General features: G+C 51.7%; 2 protein-coding genes across 5 annotated transcripts; one reads left to right on the top strand and one right to left on the bottom strand.

Annotated features, from left to right (window-relative positions):
- Nucleotides 1–1,105: 1,105 nt before the first annotated feature.
- L3MBTL2 (L3MBTL histone methyl-lysine binding protein 2) lies at nt 1,106–15,704 on the top strand. Of its 2 annotated transcripts, NM_001006238.2 has the most exons (17): nt 1,106–1,185; nt 3,163–3,439; nt 3,668–3,801; nt 4,125–4,248; nt 4,570–4,649; nt 6,013–6,130; nt 6,908–7,042; nt 7,665–7,753; nt 8,722–8,953; nt 9,250–9,329; nt 9,864–9,968; nt 11,143–11,290; nt 12,125–12,207; nt 12,562–12,796; nt 13,578–13,643; nt 14,579–14,701; nt 14,923–15,704. In NM_001006238.2, exons 1-17 carry the CDS (start codon nt 1,153–1,155, stop codon nt 15,030–15,032), a joined length of 2,172 nt encoding a protein of 723 aa, NP_001006238.1. In that variant the 5' UTR covers nt 1,106–1,152; the 3' UTR covers nt 15,033–15,704. The 2 variants fall into 2 exon arrangements, with proteins under 2 accessions (NP_001006238.1, XP_015140648.1); XM_015285162.4 differs by lacking the exon at nt 13,578–13,643.
- A 790-nt stretch (nt 15,705–16,494) lies between these two features.
- CHADL (chondroadherin-like) lies at nt 16,495–20,804 on the bottom strand. Of its 3 annotated transcripts, none has more exons than XM_025148538.3 (5): nt 20,622–20,804; nt 19,983–20,332; nt 18,237–19,901; nt 17,502–17,668; nt 16,495–17,236 (listed from the first exon to the last, which is right to left on the bottom strand). In XM_025148538.3, exons 2-5 carry the CDS (start codon nt 20,133–20,135, stop codon nt 17,020–17,022), a joined length of 2,202 nt encoding a protein of 733 aa, XP_025004306.2. In that variant the 5' UTR covers nt 20,136–20,332; nt 20,622–20,804; the 3' UTR covers nt 16,495–17,019. The 3 variants fall into 3 exon arrangements, with proteins under 3 accessions (XP_025004306.2, XP_015140636.2, NP_001239205.2); XM_015285150.4 differs by having other exon boundaries at nt 19,983–20,146; NM_001252276.3 differs by lacking the exon at nt 20,622–20,804 and having other exon boundaries at nt 16,539–17,236; nt 19,983–20,143.
- Nucleotides 20,805–20,877: the final 73 nt, after the last annotated feature.

Raw genomic sequence — 20,877 nt, 5'->3', positions numbered from 1 at the left:
CAGTGCTGATGACAGAAATCTGCAATGTTTATTCCTTGCCCGTAAAAGCTAGGTACAAGGTGATGAGAAAAATCATTACTAAAGCCATGTACCATTTCCCACTGCACTCAAGAACATGGACTCAAGAGCATGCAACTAAAATGGCTGCCATTTCTTGGTTCTGAGAGTTCTAGCCCAGTGAGCTGTGAGGAGGTCTCCTGAATTCTTTGAAATAGCACAGGGTGGAAAACTAAAAGGGGGAGAATTTGTGAAGCCTGGGGACCTGGAGCATGAGCTCCCCACCTCAGACCATGGGTGAAGAGATGGTGCCAGTGGCAAGTGCAAAGAGCCAGTGTGCTAGTACTCCTGAAGCAAGTTGCGGTGCCTGGGAACAGACCAGGTGCTGTAGGGCAAAAAAGCTCCTCCAACTGCACAGCTTTGAGCTGAGTGCCCCTGTCCAGCTCTGAGAAAGCAATCTGGCCACAGCCCTGCAGGAGTAATCCCTCCCCTTGCATTGTGGATTCCTTCAGTGCTTTGGATCCAACCATAGACTTTTAATAATGATCTTCTGTAAAACTTTCACTTCAGACGGTTTCAAAACAGAGGCCCAGAGCAGCAGTAGAGAAGGAGATAGAAAAAGTAAAGTCTCATTTAAGTTTAGGGTTTTTAATTCCTTTTTTTTTTTTTTCCTATTTACTGTGTCAGCACATTGAAGTTGATAAAACAAAGCTTGGCATAAAAGAGAATAAATGCTAGAGATATGGAGTGCTTCTTGCCTACTCTTAACGGAGCTGGGATGAGGGATGTTGCTAGCAGGACAACTAAGACCACGGTACTTTTCCACGGGGTGGGGGGGAAGAGGAAAGCTATCCTATTTCTGCATGAAATGACTGCAAGCTGAGGTTGAATTAACAGCTGCTCTTTGGAAAGCGGGTAACGTAGAACGGCGTGGCCCTCAACGGGGCGCGGCCGCCCTAAGGCGCCTTGGCCCCGCTCCTCCGCCTTCTAGCGGAAATCGAACTACGCCTCCCGTCGTGCCCCGCGGGGAGCGCAGCCGGAACAAGCTCTTCGCTGATTGGCTCCTTTTCTTCCGGCTGCGGCCAATCAGATGTGCGGCTGCGGGGGGGGGGGACGTGCTCCACGCGCGTGAGGCGGGCTAGCGTCCTGGGAGCCATGGAGCAGGAGCAGCAACAGCAGCAGGGGGAGGTGAGCGGAGGTGGGGTCGGGACGGGACTGCGAGAGTCCTCCTGCTCCGACAGCTGCGGACTGCGGTGCAAAGCCTCACAGCATGGGCTGGAGGGCCTGGGCCGCCTTGTGCCCCCGCGCCTCGCGGGAGGCACGCGGCCCGGGCTGTGGAGGCCGTTTAACGGCTGTTTGGAGGCGGTGTGGCGCCCGATGTGGATTCAGCGGGGCGTAGGGGTGGGGGAGAGAAGGGACGCTGCAGGTGTTCCCGCTCGGTAACGCGTCTCAGCTTTCAGTCCCTTTTGGTTCCGGAGCAGCAATCCGAAGTTGTTTGCTTCCTGTGGACTTGCTGCTGGTCCTTCGTTACTGCGCGTTTGGATGAGCAGCTCCTAATGCCTCACCTTGCGTTGCTCTCTGTGCTCATGCTGTCTTCTTGCTGCTCTCTTGTGAATTGCTAACGCTTTTTCTTAGGTTATTTTGCCCTTATTCTTAGCTCGAGGCTTTTCTAGTCTGGGAAACAGCCACTGGGCTTCAGCTCCTTTCCTCCAGTTGCCGTCTCTCTGCTCTCTCACAGTAACAGTGCAGGACCTGTCCCTGCCTGGATGCCAGGTGTGAGGAGGTTGTGAAGACGTTCAGAGGTAGAGTTATCTGGCTGTAGGGAAAGGCTCTTCAATAAAAGCTGACCTGTTGAACAACTTCTGAACTGAGGTCAGCTCTGGTTTATGTAGTTTCCAAAGGACATAAACTCAACTCTGGAGAAAGTTTGTCCAGCTGACGTTTAGCCTGCACTGGTTTTGTGAGCTTTGGTGGCCGGTGAGTCTAGCTTGGTACTCTGTGGAAAGCTCACTGTGGCTTTGACAATGGTGTCTGCATTGCTGTGCAGCTGTTGGAAGAGACGGTCCCTGGAAGGATGCAGGCTCTTTCCATCTTTGTCAGTGTGCCTCTGAAGTTCCCTGCATTCATTCCATGTTCCTCAAACTTCATGTTGCTGTAGTTCTGTGGCTGTGTTTTTTGCTCTTGGGAAGCAATGTGCAGCATAAAAAATTCCTCTAAAGGAACTTGTTGCAGGAGGAGCAAGGCTGAGTGCAGGGTGCTGCACCTGGGCCAGGGCAACCCCAGGTATTTATACAAACTGGGAGAAGAACCCTTTGAGAGCAGCCCTGTGGAGAAGGACTTGGGGTTCCTGGTAGATGAGAAGCTGGACATGAGCCAGCAGTGTGCACTTGCAGCTCGGAAGGCCGACTGTGTTCTGGGCTGCATTAAAAAAAGGGGTGGCCAGCAGGAAGAGGGAGGTGATTGTGCCTCTCTACTCAGCTCTTGTGAGGCCCCATCTGGAGTATTGTGTCCAGGCCTGGGGTCCCCAGCAGAAGAAGGACATGGAGCTCTTGGACTGGGTCCAGAGGAGGGCCACTAAGTTGATCAGAGGGCTGGAGCACCTCTCCTATAAGAAAAGTTGATGGAACTGTGCTTGTTTAGCTTGGAGAAGAGAAGGCTCCAGGGAGATCTCATTGTGGCCTTCCCATATTTGAAAGGAGTGTATAAACAGAAGGAAGAATGACTGTTTACAAGTGTGGGTAGTGATAGGACAAGGGGGAATGGTCTTAAACTGAGACAAGGGAGCTTTAGCTTAGATATTAGGAGGAGGTTTTTCACTGAGGGGGTGGTGACGCACTGAACAGGTTGCCCAAGGAGGCTGTGGATGCCCCATCCCTGGAGGCATTCAAGGCCAGGCTGGATGTGGCTCTGGGCAACCCGGTCTGCTGGTTGGCGACCCTGCACACAGCAGGGGGTTTGAAACTCGATGATCATTGTGGTCCTTTTCAACCCAGGCCATTCCTTGATTCTATGATTCTTTAGATTCCTGAGTTTGGGATTGTTGCATGGATTTCTTGCACAGTCCAAGGCTTCTCCCTGGTTCAGAAGGCCTCCCAGCAGTGAAGACAAGCTTGTGAACATTTGGCATAAAATGTTTCTTTTAAAGCAGACGGATTCTTTTGTTAGGTGGTGTCTTCCATTTGCAACAAAACCTCATCTTTGGAGAGGGCAGAAGAGGAAGGTGAGGAGGAGGAGGAAGAGGAGGAGGAGGATGACTTGGACATCTTTGGAGGCTACGACAGCTTTCGGAGCTACAACAGCAGCGTGGGCAGTGACAGCAGCTCCTGCCTGGAAGAGTCTAGTGATGATGAGGTGGCAGATCGGGAAGTCGGAGATCTTCCACTCTCCCCTGTGCACCAGCCATCCTCAGGCCGGATCACAGAAGACAGCGGCTCTGAGCCAGGTAGTGCCCATTCTCCTGTGTGTGGTGGAAAGAATGAGGGCTGGAGGAAGCCAAAGGGTGTGTGATTTCATTCTGAGCATGCTCTGGGAGCAGTACGGGACTGATACAGCATGTTCTGAATTACATGGGGGAGCTGCTGTGTGTAGTGGGGATTACCTGGGCTTAGATCTGTCACTTGTAAAGCATTGACCCTGCTAACTGTTCATATCTCTGTACTTTTCCACTTAGCTGTGTGCGAGATGTGTGGAATTGTGGGAACCAGGGAGGCTTTCTTCTCCAAGACCAAACGTTTCTGCAGCGTCTCCTGCTCCAGGAGTTACTCCTCAAACTCCAAGAAGGCCAGCATCCTGGCCAGACTGCAGGTGAGTCAAAGCCCGTCCTCCTTCCCTGGGGATGGAGCAGAATACCCCTGTGTAGAGGGATGGATTTTTACTATCTAGTGAGGTCTCAGGCTGCTAATACCAGTGGTTTCTTATTTCTGCTTGAAGCCCCTGTGAAAAGCATACCAGCTGAGATGTAGTGTTTCCTAGAAGCTGGGGAAGGGCATAGTTATATTTTATTTGTTGTATCTTCTAGTTCCTAAGAGCACTAATAATAATCTGAAAATCCCTGGAGAGTGTATCTCCTGCTGGCCAGTTGCAAGCTTCTCTTCCTTCCTATTCCACTAATGTTCCTTCTTTTGTAGGGGAAGCCGCCAACAAAGAAAGCTAAAGTCCTGCACAAGGCAGCGTGGTCTGCCAAGATCGGGGCCTTCCTCCATTCACAGGGCACAGGGCAGCTGGCAGATGGGACGCTGACAGGCCAGGATGGTGAGTGTAGGCAAGTCATGAGGAGGTATATCTTTAGGTGGGGTGTCTGTGAGATTAATAGCCCCATGCTTCACTCTGATTTCTCCAGAGATGCTGTGGCCCCAGAGGTAGCCCCCCATCTCCATTTCTCAAGAGCAAGTGACACCACTTTTGGGATCTAGCTCCCCTTCAGGGAAAATGCACTCAAATACCAAGTCCCTGCTCGCTGGGACAGAGTGCTCTGCCCTTGCATGGTTGCATGTTGTAGTCTGGAGGTAATTGAGTGCTATGTGCCTTTAGATAAACCTCTTCGCCTTACTTTCTTCTCTTGTCTGCTCCTAGCACTAGTCCTGGGCTTTGACTGGGGAAAGTACCTGCAGGAACATGGCTTCAAGGCAGCTCCAGTCAGCTGCTTCAAACACGTGAGTTCTTTGCTGTGCCTCACTGTGTGCGTGGTACACGTTGCAGGCACTGGGCTCTCTTGTGGGGAGTGGAGAGAGGCCTGGGGAGAGGGCTCTTGAGCACTGCTTGTGAGGGAGGGAGCAGGGGTTTCTCACAGCTAAGGATGGGAGGGAATCCTGTGGGGCGGAGCCTTTAATTTCAAGGGCAGAAGCAGAGGCAGATGTGGGAGGAGCACTGCCAGTGGTGATGCATCATTACTGGGGTGGGTTTGACTGGGTTGGATGGCAGGCAGTTCCCAGCTGCCTCTGTGATTTCTGTGGGTACGTACTGCACACAGTGATGTGCAAGGAGGAACAGTAGCTGCACCTTCAGCAGGTCTGCTTCCTCTGACAGTGATTGGCAAGCCCTGTGGGCCAGGGAGCCAAGGCAGAGAAATGGAAGGATACCAGTAGCCATATCCTCTGTTATAATTGTTTGTTCTGTGGTTTGTTTGTTTTTTAACTTTTTGATCTGTAATTAGTATTAACAAAATTGGTTTGGGTTTTTTTTTTTTTTAATATAGAGCAGGAAGATAATGGCTGTTTTACTGATGATTTGGGATTTTGATGTTATAGAAGAATGGCAGCAATATAGGTCACTCTGAAAAGTAATGCCTCTTAGTTCCATGGAAACTACAAAAGATACAAAGAGTGCAAGAACACTATTTGATAGAGCAAATTCTCAGCTATAAAGCACTGTTTTTCAGCATAGTCACCACCATTAGCTGAATCATATAGATTAGCTGATCAAGACACTCTTCATTTTGTGGAGTGGCAGCAATGCATGGCAGTCTGGAGCATGGCTTGTCTTTCACATCGCTGTCTCCATTGCTGAAATGCAGCGCCCACCACCTCACTATGCTGACATCCACTGTTTACTCTCTGTAACTGTTCAGCAATCATCAATGAATGTCAGTGGGTGTGATTTTTTTTCCACCTGGAGGAATTCAGTGATACACCTTTGCTTCATCCACACTCCGGTGTCAGACACCATTTTGTCAGACTGCCCCTCTGCTGCCCTCCGTTACACGGCAACATAACATGTTGGCAGGCAGGTTCAGCCTCTGCTGCAATATCACAGTCTGCCTCTGATGTTGTGGGCCAATGTAATAAAGTAGGAGGCATTACTTTCAGAGCAGCCCTTGTAATTTGAGATTATAGACCAGCCAACAATGAAATAGTAAATTTCTACCTCTTGGGATCCTCTAAAGCACCCCAATGAAATGCTTGTCACAGTTTGGTTGTTGCTGGCAGGTACAAGGTTTCGTTTAAGGGTCATTGTTTAAGGTGAAAGTGCTCAGGCTGTCAATGTTCATTTCCCATTGTGGCTGTCCCAATTCTTTAGGTGCCACTCTTTGATCAGTGGGATGATGTGGTGAAAGGTATGAAAGTGGAGGTGCTGAACAGCGATGCCGTGCTCCCCAGCCGAGTGTACTGGATTGCATCCGTCATCCAGACTGTAGGTATGCCTCCAATGCAACTCCCAACAGCCAGGCACAGCTGACTGCTGGGGGAAACTTGACTGAGAAGAACGTAGCTGATCGTGTAAAGCATCAGCTCTTAGGAGCTCAGCAATTCATAGAATCAAGGAATGGCCTGGGTTGAAAAGGACCACAATGATCATCGAGTTTCAACCCCCCCTGCTGTGTGCAGGGTCGCCAACCAGCAGACCAGGCTGCCCAGAGCCACATCCAGCCTGGCCTTGAATGCCTCCAGGGATGGGGCATCCACAACCTCCTTGGGCAACCTGTTCAGTGCTTCACCACCCTCTCAGTGAAAAACCTCCTCCTAATATCTAAGCTAAACGTCCCCTGTCTCAGTTTAAAGCTATTCTGCCTTGTCCTATGACTATCCACCCTCATAAACAACTGTTCCGTCTCCTGTTTATATGCTCCGTTCAAGTACTGGAAGGCCACAATGAGGTCTCCTGGAGCCTTCACTTCTCCAAGCTAAACAAGCCCAGTTCCCTCAACCTTTCTTCATAGGAAGAAATTGTGGAGGGATTTTGGAACAGGAAATACCATGGTGTAGAGGTGAGAGGAAAACAGCATCTGATTCCTCTTCTGGTTGCTGGGCTCTTTGCAAGGACTGTTCTGCCTCCATAATGCTTGGAGAAGCTCTGATAACCTGTGCAGAGTTCTGAATTTCTTGTTGTAGGGAATAAACGTGTAGTACCCACAAGAGAAAAGAGAGATTCTGTCTCTAACGCCTTTCTCTGGTTGTCTTCTCTGTCCTGACAGGGTACAGGGCCCTTCTGCGATATGAGGGCTTTGAGAATGATGATGGCCATGACTTCTGGTGCAATTTAGGCACAGTGGATATTCATCCCATCGGCTGGTGTGCCATCAACAGCAAAATCCTGGTGCCACCACAAAGTGAGTGTGGGAAAGAGAGGCCGGCACACTGGCTTAGCTGCCTTATCTTATGCATGGTACAGTGGGATGGACGCTCCTACCCACAGCTCTACTTGTGCTCTGCTGTGAGCTGGGGCTGTTGGCCCTGCATCTCCCTGTGGCTGACCCAGGGGGGTGCTGGGTGCCGAGCTGCTGTGTCTCATCTGTGGACAGAATCTAACAAATGTAGCCATTCTTCCTTCTGACCTTCCCAGTAACTAGGTTTAGCTTTCGGGGATTTATCTTGGATGCTGTTTCTGAGCAACACACTGACTCCAGTTCTTGTTCAGCTAGCAGTTAGGAGAAGGATGCTAGCTTAGCAAGATTCTGGCAAGTGAATTTGTTTGGCATGACTTACATATTTCCTGTAATACCACTTCCACATCTAGATGAGTGGAGCTGGCTGTCAGCTTGGCGCAGTCCCTTCTGTGGTGGTGATCTCTCACAGCCTGTAGTGAGGGTGAGCTGCAGAGTAGAGTCTGCCTGAGAGCAGGGAGTGTTGGAGTGTGAAGGCCTTCTAGTACAGATGAACTCTTATTGAAGAGGAAAGGAGTAGTACAGTCCTTTGGTCATAAAGATATGCTTTTTCCCTGTGTGTGTCTAGCTATCCATGCCAAGTACACTGACTGGAGAAGCTACCTCATGAAAAAATTGGTGGGAGCCAGGACCATCCCAGTGGATTTCCACATCAAGGTGAGACCTTGATGAAGGTGGTGTTTCCTTTGTTGCTTCTCAGGAAGCTGAGATGTTTTTTGGCTGCTTGTTCCTGGGCCACAGCTGAAAGCTCACGCTATGGAAGGTGCTGGAGGCAGGCAGATGTTGTCTGTGTGTTTCTCCTCCCAGCATTCTGCTCCCACCTGATGAGCAGAAGTGGGGAGCACCTTCCCTTCAAAGATCTGCATTCAGTTGTAGGCTGGTTGAGGTGTCAGAGTCTATTTAGAGTGCTCTTAGTAGTTCTATAGCATTCTGGGATCTCCAGTGAAAAAATGTCAGGTGTTTTATAAGTTGCAGGTGAGTACAGATAGGCTGTTACCAACAAATTGCAGGTCTCCAAAAAGTCAATCTGAAGGCAGCCATTGACTCATTGGATCTGTCTGTAGCATAACTCTAATGTTGGAGGTGGAGTTTGCAGGTGGTTTATCACATTGCTCAACCTTTGATCACAGTAAGAAAGTGAAAACAAGGACCTGACCTCTTGAAGTCTACTGAAAATCCTATTACCCTTTGGAAAGCTGTACCTCTCTGACTGTTTCCAACCTTGAAACCTTTGTGGCCTCTTTTTTGGCTGAAAAAGGCACACAACTCCCCATTTAGTTCCTGCTGAACAAAGAAGTGATATTTTTTCTCGCCTTCCATAATATTCACTCAAGATGCTGGCTAATCATGGCTCCTGGTCTGAGGTACCTGTTGTGAAGCTACAGGACCAAGGGAGATTTAAGGTGTACGTGCCCAGCCATGCTGTCATGTTGTGGGGCTGGCAGCTCCCTGTGCCTCTGATGAATTCACCCCCGTGCAATGCTTCCCAGAGGTGTCTCCCAGTCAGCTTTGGGCAGTGAGAGGAGCTGACCAGACTGTGTGTGGAGTGGAAAGCTGTTTCTTTGAGGTCTTTGGGGAAGGAAGGCACGGTGTGCGATCACCTCACCTCTTCTTGTTGTTGCCAGATGGCAGAGAGCATGAAGTACCCGTTCCGGCAGGGCATGCGGGTGGAGGTGGTGGATAAGAACCACGTGTCCCAGACACGCATGGCAGTGGTGGACACCGTCATCGGGGGTCGACTGAGACTCCTCTATGAAGATGGTGACAGTGATGATGACTTCTGGTGCCACATGTGGAGTCCCCTCATCCATCCTGTGGGCTGGTCACGGAGAGTGGGCCACAGCATGAAGAAGACAGGTAGGGATCAGGCCCCCACATGCATCTTTTGGTTTGCTGTGTGCTGCCCGGCTCTACTGTTAACACCAGTCCCATCGTGGTTGAAGATCAGGCATTTGTTTTTGTGTGAGCTCTGTATCACAGCCTGTTATAGGAAGATGTAGAGGAATTGACCTGTTCTTCTTATTCATCTGATCTGGATCTTGGTTAGCTGCTGAGTTCTCACCAGATAACTGGTAGCCAGGATATTTTCTTGCTGTGTTTGCTGCGGGTTTCTCACTTCTTTTGTTGTTTTTTTTTTCTCCCATTCCTTACAGAAGAAAAGCGCAGTGACATGGCAAACCACCCCACCTTCCGGAAGATTTACTGTGATGCTGTTCCCTATTTGTTTAAGAAGGTAGGACAGGTCTTGCTTTCTGCCATGGCTACAACACAGGAAGCGGTGATACCACTTCCTTGAGTGTATGTTGCTGTGTGGGCAGTTAAGGGTGATTCATTTGTTCCCCTTACAGCTATGGGACAGTAAAGTATTTGGGGTGTCAAGACGGGAAAGTCAGCATAAAAAGACAGGAAAACTAAAAGATGGCATCAGATTGAGGAGCTCAACTGAGTAGTGAGCAAATGCTCAGAGTTTTGAGTAGGAGTAAGCAGCTAGATCGTACTGGTGGAGCCTGAGATCAGAAGGGGACTTTGGTACAGAGCAATAGCCGAGTGTTCAGTCTGGCCAGAGTCTTGGCAGGAACTTGCTGGTACAAGGACAGTACTGTGCTGTCTGCCTCTTTATATTGTATTTTAGTTCTTTATTTCCCCTCCCTTCTTGGGCTGAGCTGAGTAAAAAAGCTCTAAACCAGTTTGCACCTGGGGCAGGTGGTGTCAGGATGGGGCTGTCCCACACTCCTGACAGTATGTGGTATTCTGGGGTCTCCCATAGGTTCGTGCTGTATACGCTGAAGGTGGATGGTTTGAGGAGGGCATGAAACTGGAGGCCATTGACCCTCTGAATCTGGGCAACATTTGTGTGGCCACTGTTTGCAAGGTAAGTTTTGGGTCGGGAAGAGGAGGTCTTCTGGCTTTATCTGAGACATCCTAGCCTTTCCTCAGGTCTTCGTAAATGGATTGGACTGGGTAGGATTTTGCCTGGGAGAGAGGAGAGAGCTGTAAAGTGGAGGTGTTAAGGGAAAGGTAGGTAGCTAGTATATGGAGGGTGTGAATTGGGGCATTAGCTCAGAGGTCTGACAGGCTGATGAGATCAGTAGCTGGCCATCCACACCTACATGGACAGCAAGAAGATGAGCATGTGTGATCTGTGAGGTAACTGTCTAGGGTGTATGACTGGCAACAACCTTCACACTTTGGCACGCACTAGGGAAGATCCTATCTCCAGTAAAGAAAGCCAAGAGAGCCGTCTGTAGTGCTGCCTTGAGGAAAGAGAGAACTGATGAAGGGTAGTGGCATGTATCTTTTTAATGGGCAGCATTCATAGATTTGCAAACCTGAGGATAAATGCATCTCTGAACATCTCTCCTGATGAGGTGATAGAGGGCTTTCCTCCTGTGCTGGTATTGAAAAGCAAATTGCTCCACCAGGTTTCCTCAGGGGGTGCTCTGCATCTCCTGAAGCATAGGGTTTACTTGGGCTTTCCCTACTCCCTCAAGGAGCTAACTGCTGTCATAGAATCCCAAGCAGAAGGCTGTGATATTGGGGTCTGGCAGGGGGATTCTGAAAAAGTTTTGTCTGGAAAACATTCCCTTTAGCCAGCTCTTTGAAATGCTGAGAGGCTGGGGGCAGTTGTGCCTACAACATTTGTCAGTACTAATTAGTTGCAATGGACGTTATGAAACGAGTCTCACTACTGTAGGTATCTGCAGGTGTAGATTGGGTCACCTTCCCTTCAGCCCAGTAACAAACTTACAGTGTGTCTGGGCTCTGGGCTGCCAGTAGGATCTTGTTTTGGGGGACAGCAGAGCTCCTGACCCCTTATGGCTGAGCCCTTATCATAAAACTGTTAGTGTCAGTTGCAGTCCTGCAGCAATTGCTGCTCTGAGGATTAGCTTATGCTGGTTGATGTATCAGAAGAAGCTTCTGTGCATCCTGGAGCATATAACATTGCATTTTACTGGCTAGTGGCAGTGGTGATTCAGCTGCGGGTGCTGTTAGATCCTTCGAAAGGAGAGACTTTAGAGCACTTTTGCCTTTTGCTCCCATCTTAGGTGCTCCTGGATGGATATCTCATGATCAGCATTGATGGAGCCACATCTGATGATGGCTCTGACTGGTTCTGCTATCATGCTTCCTCACATGCCATTTTCCCTGTCAACTTCTGTCAGAAGAACAACATTGATCTGACCCCTCCAAAAGGTGAGATTTGGAGTGTGGCCTGTGGCACAAACCTGTGCACAGAATCTGCTGGATTGAGCTTTTCTGAGAAGTGGCAGATTGAGATGAATCAAAACCTCAGGGTTCCAACCTTCCTGTTTTTTGAGGAGATAGAGCTGGCTGAGGGAAAAGCCAGTGCATTTTTGCTCTGATTCGGTACTGAGTCTTTGTACTTTGTGAAATGAAATAACGTCTCCTGAGGGCACTAATGTTAGTTTAGCTCCTGAAGGATCAGGGGGACAGGCGTACAATTCTGAGTGAACAATCAGAGGCGTAAAGGATAACAACACTGGGAAGGGATAACTAGAGCTATTGCTCTGTGACTCGGACCACTAGGAATGGCAGGAGGCACCTCTTCTTGCACAAATAAATCGAGTCTGATATGCCGTCCCTCTAAGAGTGGATTTTACTGTCTCACCTGGCCATGCCCCAAAAGGCCTACTCTCAATTTGTGTTGCAGCATTTTGAGTAGTGCTATTCTGTCTTCCTCCGATGTTGCTGTTGGTGGGATAAAGATTGCTTTTAGTGGTTTGTTTCTGATGTGCAATCAGACCACTTCTTGATTGTTTCTTCTCACTTATTTCTGTGGCCTGATATATGACTGACATGGGTGTTCAGTGTTGCATCTTTTCTCTCTGCCCACTGGAGGGAGATGCTGAACTGCCATGGAATCTGAACTCTAAGTGTTTGTCCAAAATCAGGCTGTATGTGCTTTGGAGGTAGCTATTGTGCTTCCTTCTTGCCCATTCTGCCTTTTCTCTCTGCTAATCTGTCCAGTGACTGTGTTGTTCCTCTGACCTCTTCTTCCTCCTTCAGGGCAAGATGCAAAGACCTTCAACTGGGAAAGTTACCTGGAAATGACAAAATCAAGATCTGTTCCAGCACGGCTCTTCAATACAGTGAGTGCTGCCCAGGATAAGAGATGTGTTTGTAGTCTGCAAGAAAGAGCACAAGAGTTCTGTCTGTAATAGAGTGGTTGAGGCTGGAAGGGACTTTGCATCCATCTGGTCCAACCTGCTTGAGCAGGGTGCCTAGGCCCACATCCAGATGGCTTCTGAAGGTCTCCAGGGGGGGGAGGGAGATCTTACAGCCTCTGTCAGCAATTTCTGCCTGTGTTCAGGCTTGAGAGTGGGCTTTTTCTTTCTGCTTGCGGTAGGCAAGCCTATAGCTGTTGTAGGGAGCTGCTGTCCAGATGTGGCTTTGGATTGGATGCAATTGCCTTGGGTTTTCCTTTATCTTTTTTATGCACTCAGGACTGCCCAAACCACGGCTTCAAGGCAGGCATGAAGGTGGAAGCAGTGGACCTGATGGAACCCCGGCTTATATGTGTGGCCACGGTGAAGCGTGTAGTGCACCGTCTCCTTAGCATCCATTTTGATGGCTGGGACAACGAGTATGACCAGTGGGTGGACTGTGAGTCCCCAGACATCTATCCTGTGGGGTGGTGCGAGCTGACAGGCTACCAGCTTCAGCCGCCTGTTGTTCCAGGTGAGTGAAGGCTTGACTGTGGTTTCTGATACTGGAGGCAAAGGTGCCCTCCCTTCTTCTCTGTGAGTGGTTCCTCATTTTGGGCCTTGTATAGAGGAGGGATATAACAGCTTGGACTGTGCTGACTCCCACAAGTCCTTCTCTGCAGCCACACAACCTTGCAGCTGGCAGAGGAAGGAGTCTGTGGTGAGGCGAAAACAACCTGAGGTTTGAGGTTGGCTCAGGTTCCCCTCGGCATCCCCACCTGCACACCAACAGAGAACTGCTCGTGCTGAAGTTGGGTAGAGTTCAGGTGGTCCTGTCCCTGCACAGCTCCCTCTTACTAAGCACACTACAGCCTCAGCCAGGTAGCAGGGGCACCTCAGCCATTGCTCCCTTATCTCATCATTTCTCTGACTCTGTGAAAGGTAAGAGTATCCCTCTCAAGAGTTAGTTCCTCTCCTTGTCACAGGGAGGCCATTGCCTCGCCTCTGCAGATTATTTCCTTCTGCATCCAAGCTACAGATCTCTTTTTTTTTTTTTTTTTTTTTTTGCCTGTCCCTGCCCAACCTGCACTAGGCCTCTCTCCCCTGTGCTGCCCCAGCCTGCCACCCTGTGCCCTCACGTGGAAGCACAGACAGCAGCTGCACTAGGGCCTTGCTTTCCCCTCAGCCGGTTGACTTGGGAAGAGGGCGCTGACTCGGGGGGATGGGTATATCTTGTTTCTCGCTTATATCACTTCATCCCAGTTACCTACTGGTTATGGGACTTGGCTTTCGTTTCCCTCTCGTCTCTATGGCAGAGCTCACAACTCCAGTGAAGGCCAAGGAGGTGCCCAAGAAGAGGAAGAAACCCTATGGAAAGAAGAGTGAGTGATGTTTGATTAGTGCCCTCCCGCTCGCTCGCAGGCTGGGCCCAGTTAGAGGAACCCTGTCTATGATCTGTCAGAGCAGGAGAGAGAGGCCTTGTCTTGCTTTGTTTGCTCTCAGTCAGCTCTGGGTGTGACAACTCAGCTTCATCCTTCTTACTCGCCCCCATTACCCAAGAGCAGAGCGCTGTGTGTGTGTGGGAAGGCTCTGTCTCACAGTCTTTTCTGTTGGCTGAGGTACAAATGGCACTTGTTTCCAGGCATGAGGTGTGCTGCTTGCCCACCATGTCTGTGGTAAGAGGGAGATTCTTGGCCACAGCTGGAGGGCAGCCAGAAAGCAGCCCTTCCCTGTGCTGAAGGAAAGAAAGCCTTAAGATGGCTAAAGAGGCCAGTAGAGGGGCTGAACCGTGTCACTGTTCTACCTTGTCCTTGTTGCTGTCATTGTTGCAGTAGGTATGGCAAGTCATGCATAGACAGGCAAGGAATTCCTTCCTGGGGGGTGGAGAGGAATGAACATCTAAAGAGTATAAAGACACTGAACCTAAATAAAAATGTCTGCTAAAAATGAAAATGTCAATGCTATGCTGTCCATGCCCTGGAGCCACCGTGCCCATTTCCTAGGGCTAGACCCAGACAGGTAAGCAAAGCTTTAATGGATTCAACTGGACCACCTCCTGGGAATTTAAGCACATGCTGAAGTCCCTTATCTCTAATAAAGGACAACACAGAGGAGCATTTGTTGAGATGATGAATGTAGAGTTCTTTTTCAGTAGCTCCTCTTCTTTTTTTTTGAGTAACCAGTTGGCTGCTCATGATGGTGTAGTTCGCTGGCTGGTTGCGCTGGCCCCTGGCCTGTGGCTTCTCAGTGGAGCTGGGGTGCTGATTTACCAGGGGAAAGAAGTGCACATTTTCCTATGCTTTATCTCTTTCTTAAGGAAAAAAGTTACCTGCCAAAACCCGCACCATCAAGCAGACAGTCAAGAAGCCTCCCGCCTCACGGATAAAACGAGAAGCAAAAGCTTCCAGCAAAGCTTTGCCAGATCCGGCACCTGATGAGAGTAAGGGAATGAGTTACTTTACCCTGTAACCATGTGCAGCTCTGGTGCTGGGGAAGGGGGTTGGGTGTGGTGCTTGGTGTGTGTGGGGTAGGGCCTCAGAACGGTTCCAGTTGCTCATAAAGGCTCAATTTCCCTTTTGCGTGGACCTAGACAGGTAGAAGGTGGACCATGCTAGTTTTCCCTGTATTTATTTCCCCTTCTCTTTTTCTGTCCTTTGCTAGTCATTGCCGTGCAGGTGAAAGAAGAGACCATCGACCCCTCGGAGGCAGAGTTTGAAACCACAGAGCTTCCTGTTCCTATCAGCAGCATAAAGCAGGAGGACACAGACTGATCTCGGAGCATCCTGCGGTTGCCACACTTCATTTGTGGCCCTTTGGGAAAGGTCCTGTCAGTGGGAAGTAGAAGACTTAGAGGAGCCTTCTCTCTTTGTGGCAGGCCACCCTGCATCATCACATCTCTGCTTTCTTGGTGAGCAAGAAGATTGCCCTCAGGCCTGTAACTTTAAGCCTTAGCAAACAGACTCCAGAAAAGCCCCAGGCTTGCAGAGGAGCATGAATGGGTAGCTGCTGCGGCAGTGTGTTACCAGCCCCAGAGGCATCTTTCTGAGCAGAAACCCCTGGTGGGGACAGAGGCTGCCAAAGTACAGAAGGGCAGTCTGGGCTCTCAGCTGTGGCTGGAGGTGTCAAACTTGTGATGTGAGATGATGTGTGCAGGTCACACGTGTCAGGGAATCAGCTGCCATGCTGTGCTCCTTGGGTGCAGCTGCTGCCTTTGGGAAGGGCAAGAGAGGAAGAGTGGAAGAGGTGAAAAATGAAAAAGGAATGATGATGCCTCTTGAGGGAGCAAGAGACCTCTTTGTGTATCATCACTTCTTGCTTTGGAACCCAGAACTGCAGCGTGCATGGCGCACAGTTTGAGATTTTTATTTTTTAGTAGTCCTACTGTAATTTTGATCAACATTCTGTATCCTGAGGTCCTATGGATTAAATGAAGGAAGAAGCCAGAGGCTTGTGTCATGTTTTCCAGAATACCAGGGCTACCCAAACTGGGGAGGAGAAGAACAACTCATAAAGGTCAGTGTGGCAACAGAGATGAAGAAGCTTTCTAAATGTTTCTGTGAGCTTTCTACAGGTGGGAAAGTGCCCACCCTGTCCGTGGTGCTGCGGGCCTTGTCTGGCTGCAGCACATCTACCGTGTCAGATGCTGCAGGGAAATGACAGCTGTCCAGGACGACAGTGTCTTGATCACAAAATGGCTGCCCTGGCCCCGCTCCCCTCTCCCGTTTCCAGGCAGGGGCCTGCAATGCCAAAATAGTTCATGCTTTGAAAAGTGCTTAATGACAAAATAATAAAATGGCAACAATGGCAAAACTAACTAGTGAACACTGGGGAGAGTGAAACACAAGTGGAAAAATTGTGGAGGATCAGAGTCAAAGCTGATGGGCGAACTGGACCATTGCAGTCTGTCCTGTAAATGTCCCCCTGGGTCTCTGAGGAAACTTCTGGCCCAAGGAAGGCCATCAGCAAAGTGTTATGGAGCCAGCCTGTGGGGTGTTAATGGAAAGCAGGGAAGGGTGTGTTCCTGCATACCTGTCCCTGCCTGCTGCCCAGCCCTGAGTCTACCCAGCTTGCATTAGATGCAGGGGGATCCTGTTCTGAGGCAAAAGCAGAGTGTTTCCTCTCTTCCCCTCCCAGTGGTGCCAACCCATGGACCATTGCAGGGAATAGGCCAGGTATGCTGCTTATGAATGGGACGGGTGGACCATCAATCAAATTTTGCAAAAAGGAGAAAGATTTCAATCTGCTTTTGTTTTAATTCTAAGGAGCAGCTGGGAATTCAGGCAGTGTTTTCTCTGATTAAAATTTTTAAGTTTTCTCCTCTAAGATTTGAGCCAGCACAGGCTGTTGTGCTAGAGCTGCTTCCAGTCCTGCTCCAGACTGTTTCAGCATTTCTGAACCTTTGAAAGCAGTCAAATAGAAAGAACACTTGTAGATTCCAGCTTTTCCACATGGCTCTTGAAGGCTTGTGAAGGTAAAGCAAGCATATGGCTTTGCTGTTGGAGTCACCAGATAAAGCACATTGCAAATACTATGGAAGCTTTCACACAAGACCTTTACAGGATAACACGCCTCTGTGTTCTGCAAAGACAAACCTTGCATCTACTATCCTTGGCCAGGATAGGTCAGCATCACTCCACTGTGGCCAAGCTCTCTCCTTCATACCCTATACAAGCTCTGTGTTGCTGCAGTGAGGACAAGCCCAGAAAACTGCTCTCGCCATGTTGTAGGTACAGCCCTGTAGCACTTCGCATGCATTTCCTAAGCTTTGCTTTTCCTGAAGCCTCTGGATGGTGGTTTTTCTGATCTCTTCTTCTTGCTGGGCTTTCTTGCAGCCTTAGCCTTGTCAGCACTGGCTCCTCTGGCTCTCCAGCCAGGGCAGTTTTGGAAAGTGGTGGAAAACTTCACTTTCTGCCCCTGTGCTTCTACAGGGGATGCGCAGGTAGCCCCAATGCGCAAGTTGAGTTTCTCAATCCACCTGGAAATGAGGCAGAAGATCAGAGGAGGAGCAAAAGATGAGGCAAAACTGCATGTGAGCAGGTATGAATTGCTGCAAAACCTCTTGCTCAGGGCCTCACCTGCCCAGGCTTAGAATATCTGCTCATCCTAGTGCACCACTGCTCTCCTTACACTCTTTTTGCACACAGATGTGTCTTTGTGGGACTAGACCTGTCTGCTGGACCCATGTCACCAGTTGGGCAGCTGTGAGTGTCCCTGGGGTTGCGTCCCTTCACAGCACTCACCTGTACAGGGGTAGCAGCCGGCAGTCGCAGTGAAAAGGCACATCCCTCAGATTGAGGATTTCCAGCCCTGTGAAGTTTTTCATGTCAGGGATGTTGCTCATTTTGTTGTTCTCCAGGTGCAGGCTTTTGATCTTGGGTCCGAGGCCAGCAAAGGCTCTGGGGGAAATCTGCAATGAAACAAGAGTGTGTCAAGGGGATCAGTGTTGAGTGGAGCAAACTCCTTCAATGCTACTTTGAGGAGTTGAGAGCCTGGCCTGAGTTTGGAGCACCCATGAGTCATGTTTTGGGACTCACTAGATCCTACTCAATGTTTCTGGGAAGAAGGTGATGTGCAGGAGGTCACAGAATGATCTCTGGGCACTGTTAAGAGGTGCATGGTCTGTATGAGACTGATGTTAGCACCAAATTCTTGAGGAGGAAAAACTCAGGGTTATAGCAGAGGAGTCCTACAGGAAGGGTCATCATAAGGAAGAAAGGGGATTGAGAAAGGAGCAGTTTGAAGAAGGGTTACAGGAATGGCCTGCTCTTGGCATTTGCTGTCTTTAAGGAACAGGGAGTGAATGAGGCTGTCCCAGGTCAAGTGGCGGTGAGGCAGAAGCAAGACACCGTTCCATCCCAGCACAAGGAAGCTTCTCCCCTTGGCTGAGCTGTGGAGCATCTCCCAAAGCTCTGGGAGCCTGGGGACTCGCAGGGGGCAGAGGTACCTACAGAGGCCTGTCTCCTGCTCAAACACACCTGCTCCAGCCCCATGTTGTCCAGGTAAAGGTGCTGCAGGCTCCCGGCCACGGGCAGAAAGGCGCCATCCCTGATGTGCTTGATGGGGTTTCGGGACAGCTTCAGTTCGCTCAGGGCGGGCAGGTGCCGCAGGGAGGCTGTGGGCACCTCCTCCAGGGAGTTCCTCTCCAGGTGCAGCTTCTCCAGCATCTTGGTGGCAGCCATGGCAGCAGGGCCAATGCTCCTGATAGCGTTCCCAGCCAGGCTGAGACAGCGCAGCCCCGCCAGCCCTGCCAGGTCACCCTTGGCCAGCTCCCTAATGGCGTTGTGCTGAAGGTGGAGGGAGAAGAGGTTGGGCAGGAGCTGGAAGGCGCCTGAGGGCACCTGTGTGAAGGCATTGTGATCCAGGTGCAGGTAGGCGAGCCGTGGGACCCCCTCAAAGGCAGAGGGCACCAAGCTGCTGAGGTGGTTGTCAGAGAGGTAGAGGTAGACCAAGTTGGGCAGCCCCCGCAGCGCCCCAGGGCGCAGCTCTGTGATGCCACAGCTCTGCAGGTGCAGGGACACCAGTGACTTCAGGCCCAGGAAGGCACCCGCAGGTACCATCCCCAGGGCATTTCGGCGTAGGTCGAGGAGCTGGGTGTCTGTGGGGAAGCCACGAGGGATCTTGCGCAGGCCTCTGTTCTCGCAGTTTGTGTGGTGGAATTCAGGGGAGCAGGTGCAGCCCGTGGGGCATGGACCAGTCGTGGTTCCCCCAGTCTGCACCGAGGGCACAGTGGGATTAAGGCCGGGCGCCTGGGGCTGCCCACACTTCATCTCAGAGGGCCGCAGGGAGTCGAGGGGTCGGCCCTGGAGGGCTGGGGGTGCCACGCAGGTCCCCTCTGCCTGCACTCTTGCCCGCCCCATCCAGCGGTGGAAGGGGAGCAGGAGGCAGGAGCAGAGCAGGGGGTTCCCATCCAGGCTGATCCTCACCAGCCCCCCGACCCCCACCAAGGCGGGCAGCCCCCGCAGCTGGTTGTGTGCCAGATCCAGCGTCCTCAGCAGGGGACTGCGGGAGAAGGCATCGGGTGTCACATCCTGCAGGGCTGCGTGCTCTAAGGAGAGGTGCTGGAGGGACGCCATGGCCACGGCCTCCTCGGCCAGGTAGGTGATGGGGTTGTGGCCCAGCTCCAGCCGCGTGACCTCGCTCAGCTGTGCCAGAGCCTCACTGGGCAGTGCCTGCAGCTCGTTGTGGTCCAGGCTGAGCCTGCGCAGGGCGGGCAGGGCCGTGAAGGCCTCGTTGCCCAGCACATGGAGGGCGTTGTGGGACAGCCTCAGCCACTTGAGGCTCTGCAGGCCCTGAAAGACCATGTCTGGAAGATAGACCAAGGCGTTCTCCCTCAGATCGAGGAGGGTGAGGGACTCCAGCCGGCTAAAAGCGCCCGGCTGCATCTCCTCCAGGTTGTTCTGCCGCAGGACGAGCTGCTGCAGGGAGGACAGCCCATCTAGGGCCTCCTGGTAGAGAACAGTAATGCTGTTGGACGCCAGGTTGAGGTGAAGCAGCCGCCCCAGCCCCCGGAAGGCCCCTTCCTCCACCCTCTCCAGCTGGCAGTTGCGCAGGTCCAAGTGCGTGAGGTACGGCGTGCTGAGGAAGGCTCCAGCTGTGAGCGCCTTGAAGCTGTTGCCCCGCAGGTTCAGCTGCTTGGTGAGCTGCGGGTCATGCAAAGCGCTGTGTTACCGCGGGGCTGTGGCCCTCTCCGGCCCGTCCCCCCCTCCCGGCTCCTCACCCACCTCGGGGATGGTGTCGGGTACGGCTGTGAGGTTCCGGTTGAGGCACAGGACGTGTGCACGGAGGTTGTCACAGACGCAGACTGCAGGGCAGGGGGCTGCAGCCGTCCCTCCCGGTGCCAGGGCCAGCGCCAGTGCCAGCAGGAGCAGCCCCATGGTGGGGGCACCTGCGGCCGGGGAGAGGCAGCGGTGAGGGATAGCAGCAACGCTTTTCTCACCCCAAACAGTATCTGCTGGGGCCGGGCACTGGGTGGGAACTGTTGGGACAGCCGCTTGTTCCAGCACACAGGAGGCACTGGATTTGAGATGCCGTCCTGAGCTGCCACGCTGCTCCCAGAGCTCCTCCAGTCACGCTGTGGAATAAAGGTCAGTTCTGTTCAGCAAGCAGCGGGTTGGTTTTGGCCGGGTGTCAGCGAGCCCCATCGGGGGGTAATGGAGAGGGGCCAGGGCTAGGGGGAGCGCAGAGGGCTCCCACCACCTTCGTGCAATGGGGCCGATGGGGCTCAAACACGTGGGAGCCGCTGTGCTGTCCAGCCTCTCACCCCGGCTCTGCGGTCACATCCCACCGGCGCCGCAGCTCACGCAGCAGCCCCAGGACCGGTGCTGCGCACCAGCGCTGCCCTCCCCCTCTTTCCCACACACCTTTTGGGATTCACGCAGCGGGTCCCAGGTCCTCGAGAGGCGGCAAGGAACGAGGGGGAAGCTGTTGCGTCCTGCTGCTGCCCGGCTCCTGCGACGCTCCCCCCCTCTCCGTGCCCGTGCCGGTATATGCAGGAGCAAGCCCTGAATGGGACGCGTTGTGTCCCTTTCCCAGCAGCTCTGGCTGGAAGGAGCCAGGAAGGGGGGAGGAGGAGGAGGCGAGGTCCCTGGGGATAGGGCAGCGACTCAGCCGTCACCT

The sequence above is a fragment of the Gallus gallus genome, chromosome 1 (assembly GCF_016699485.2).
Source record: "Gallus gallus isolate bGalGal1 chromosome 1, bGalGal1.mat.broiler.GRCg7b, whole genome shotgun sequence".
NCBI lineage: Eukaryota > Metazoa > Chordata > Aves > Galliformes > Phasianidae > Gallus > Gallus gallus.
This window is presented reverse-complemented; position numbering and strand designations above follow the sequence as displayed.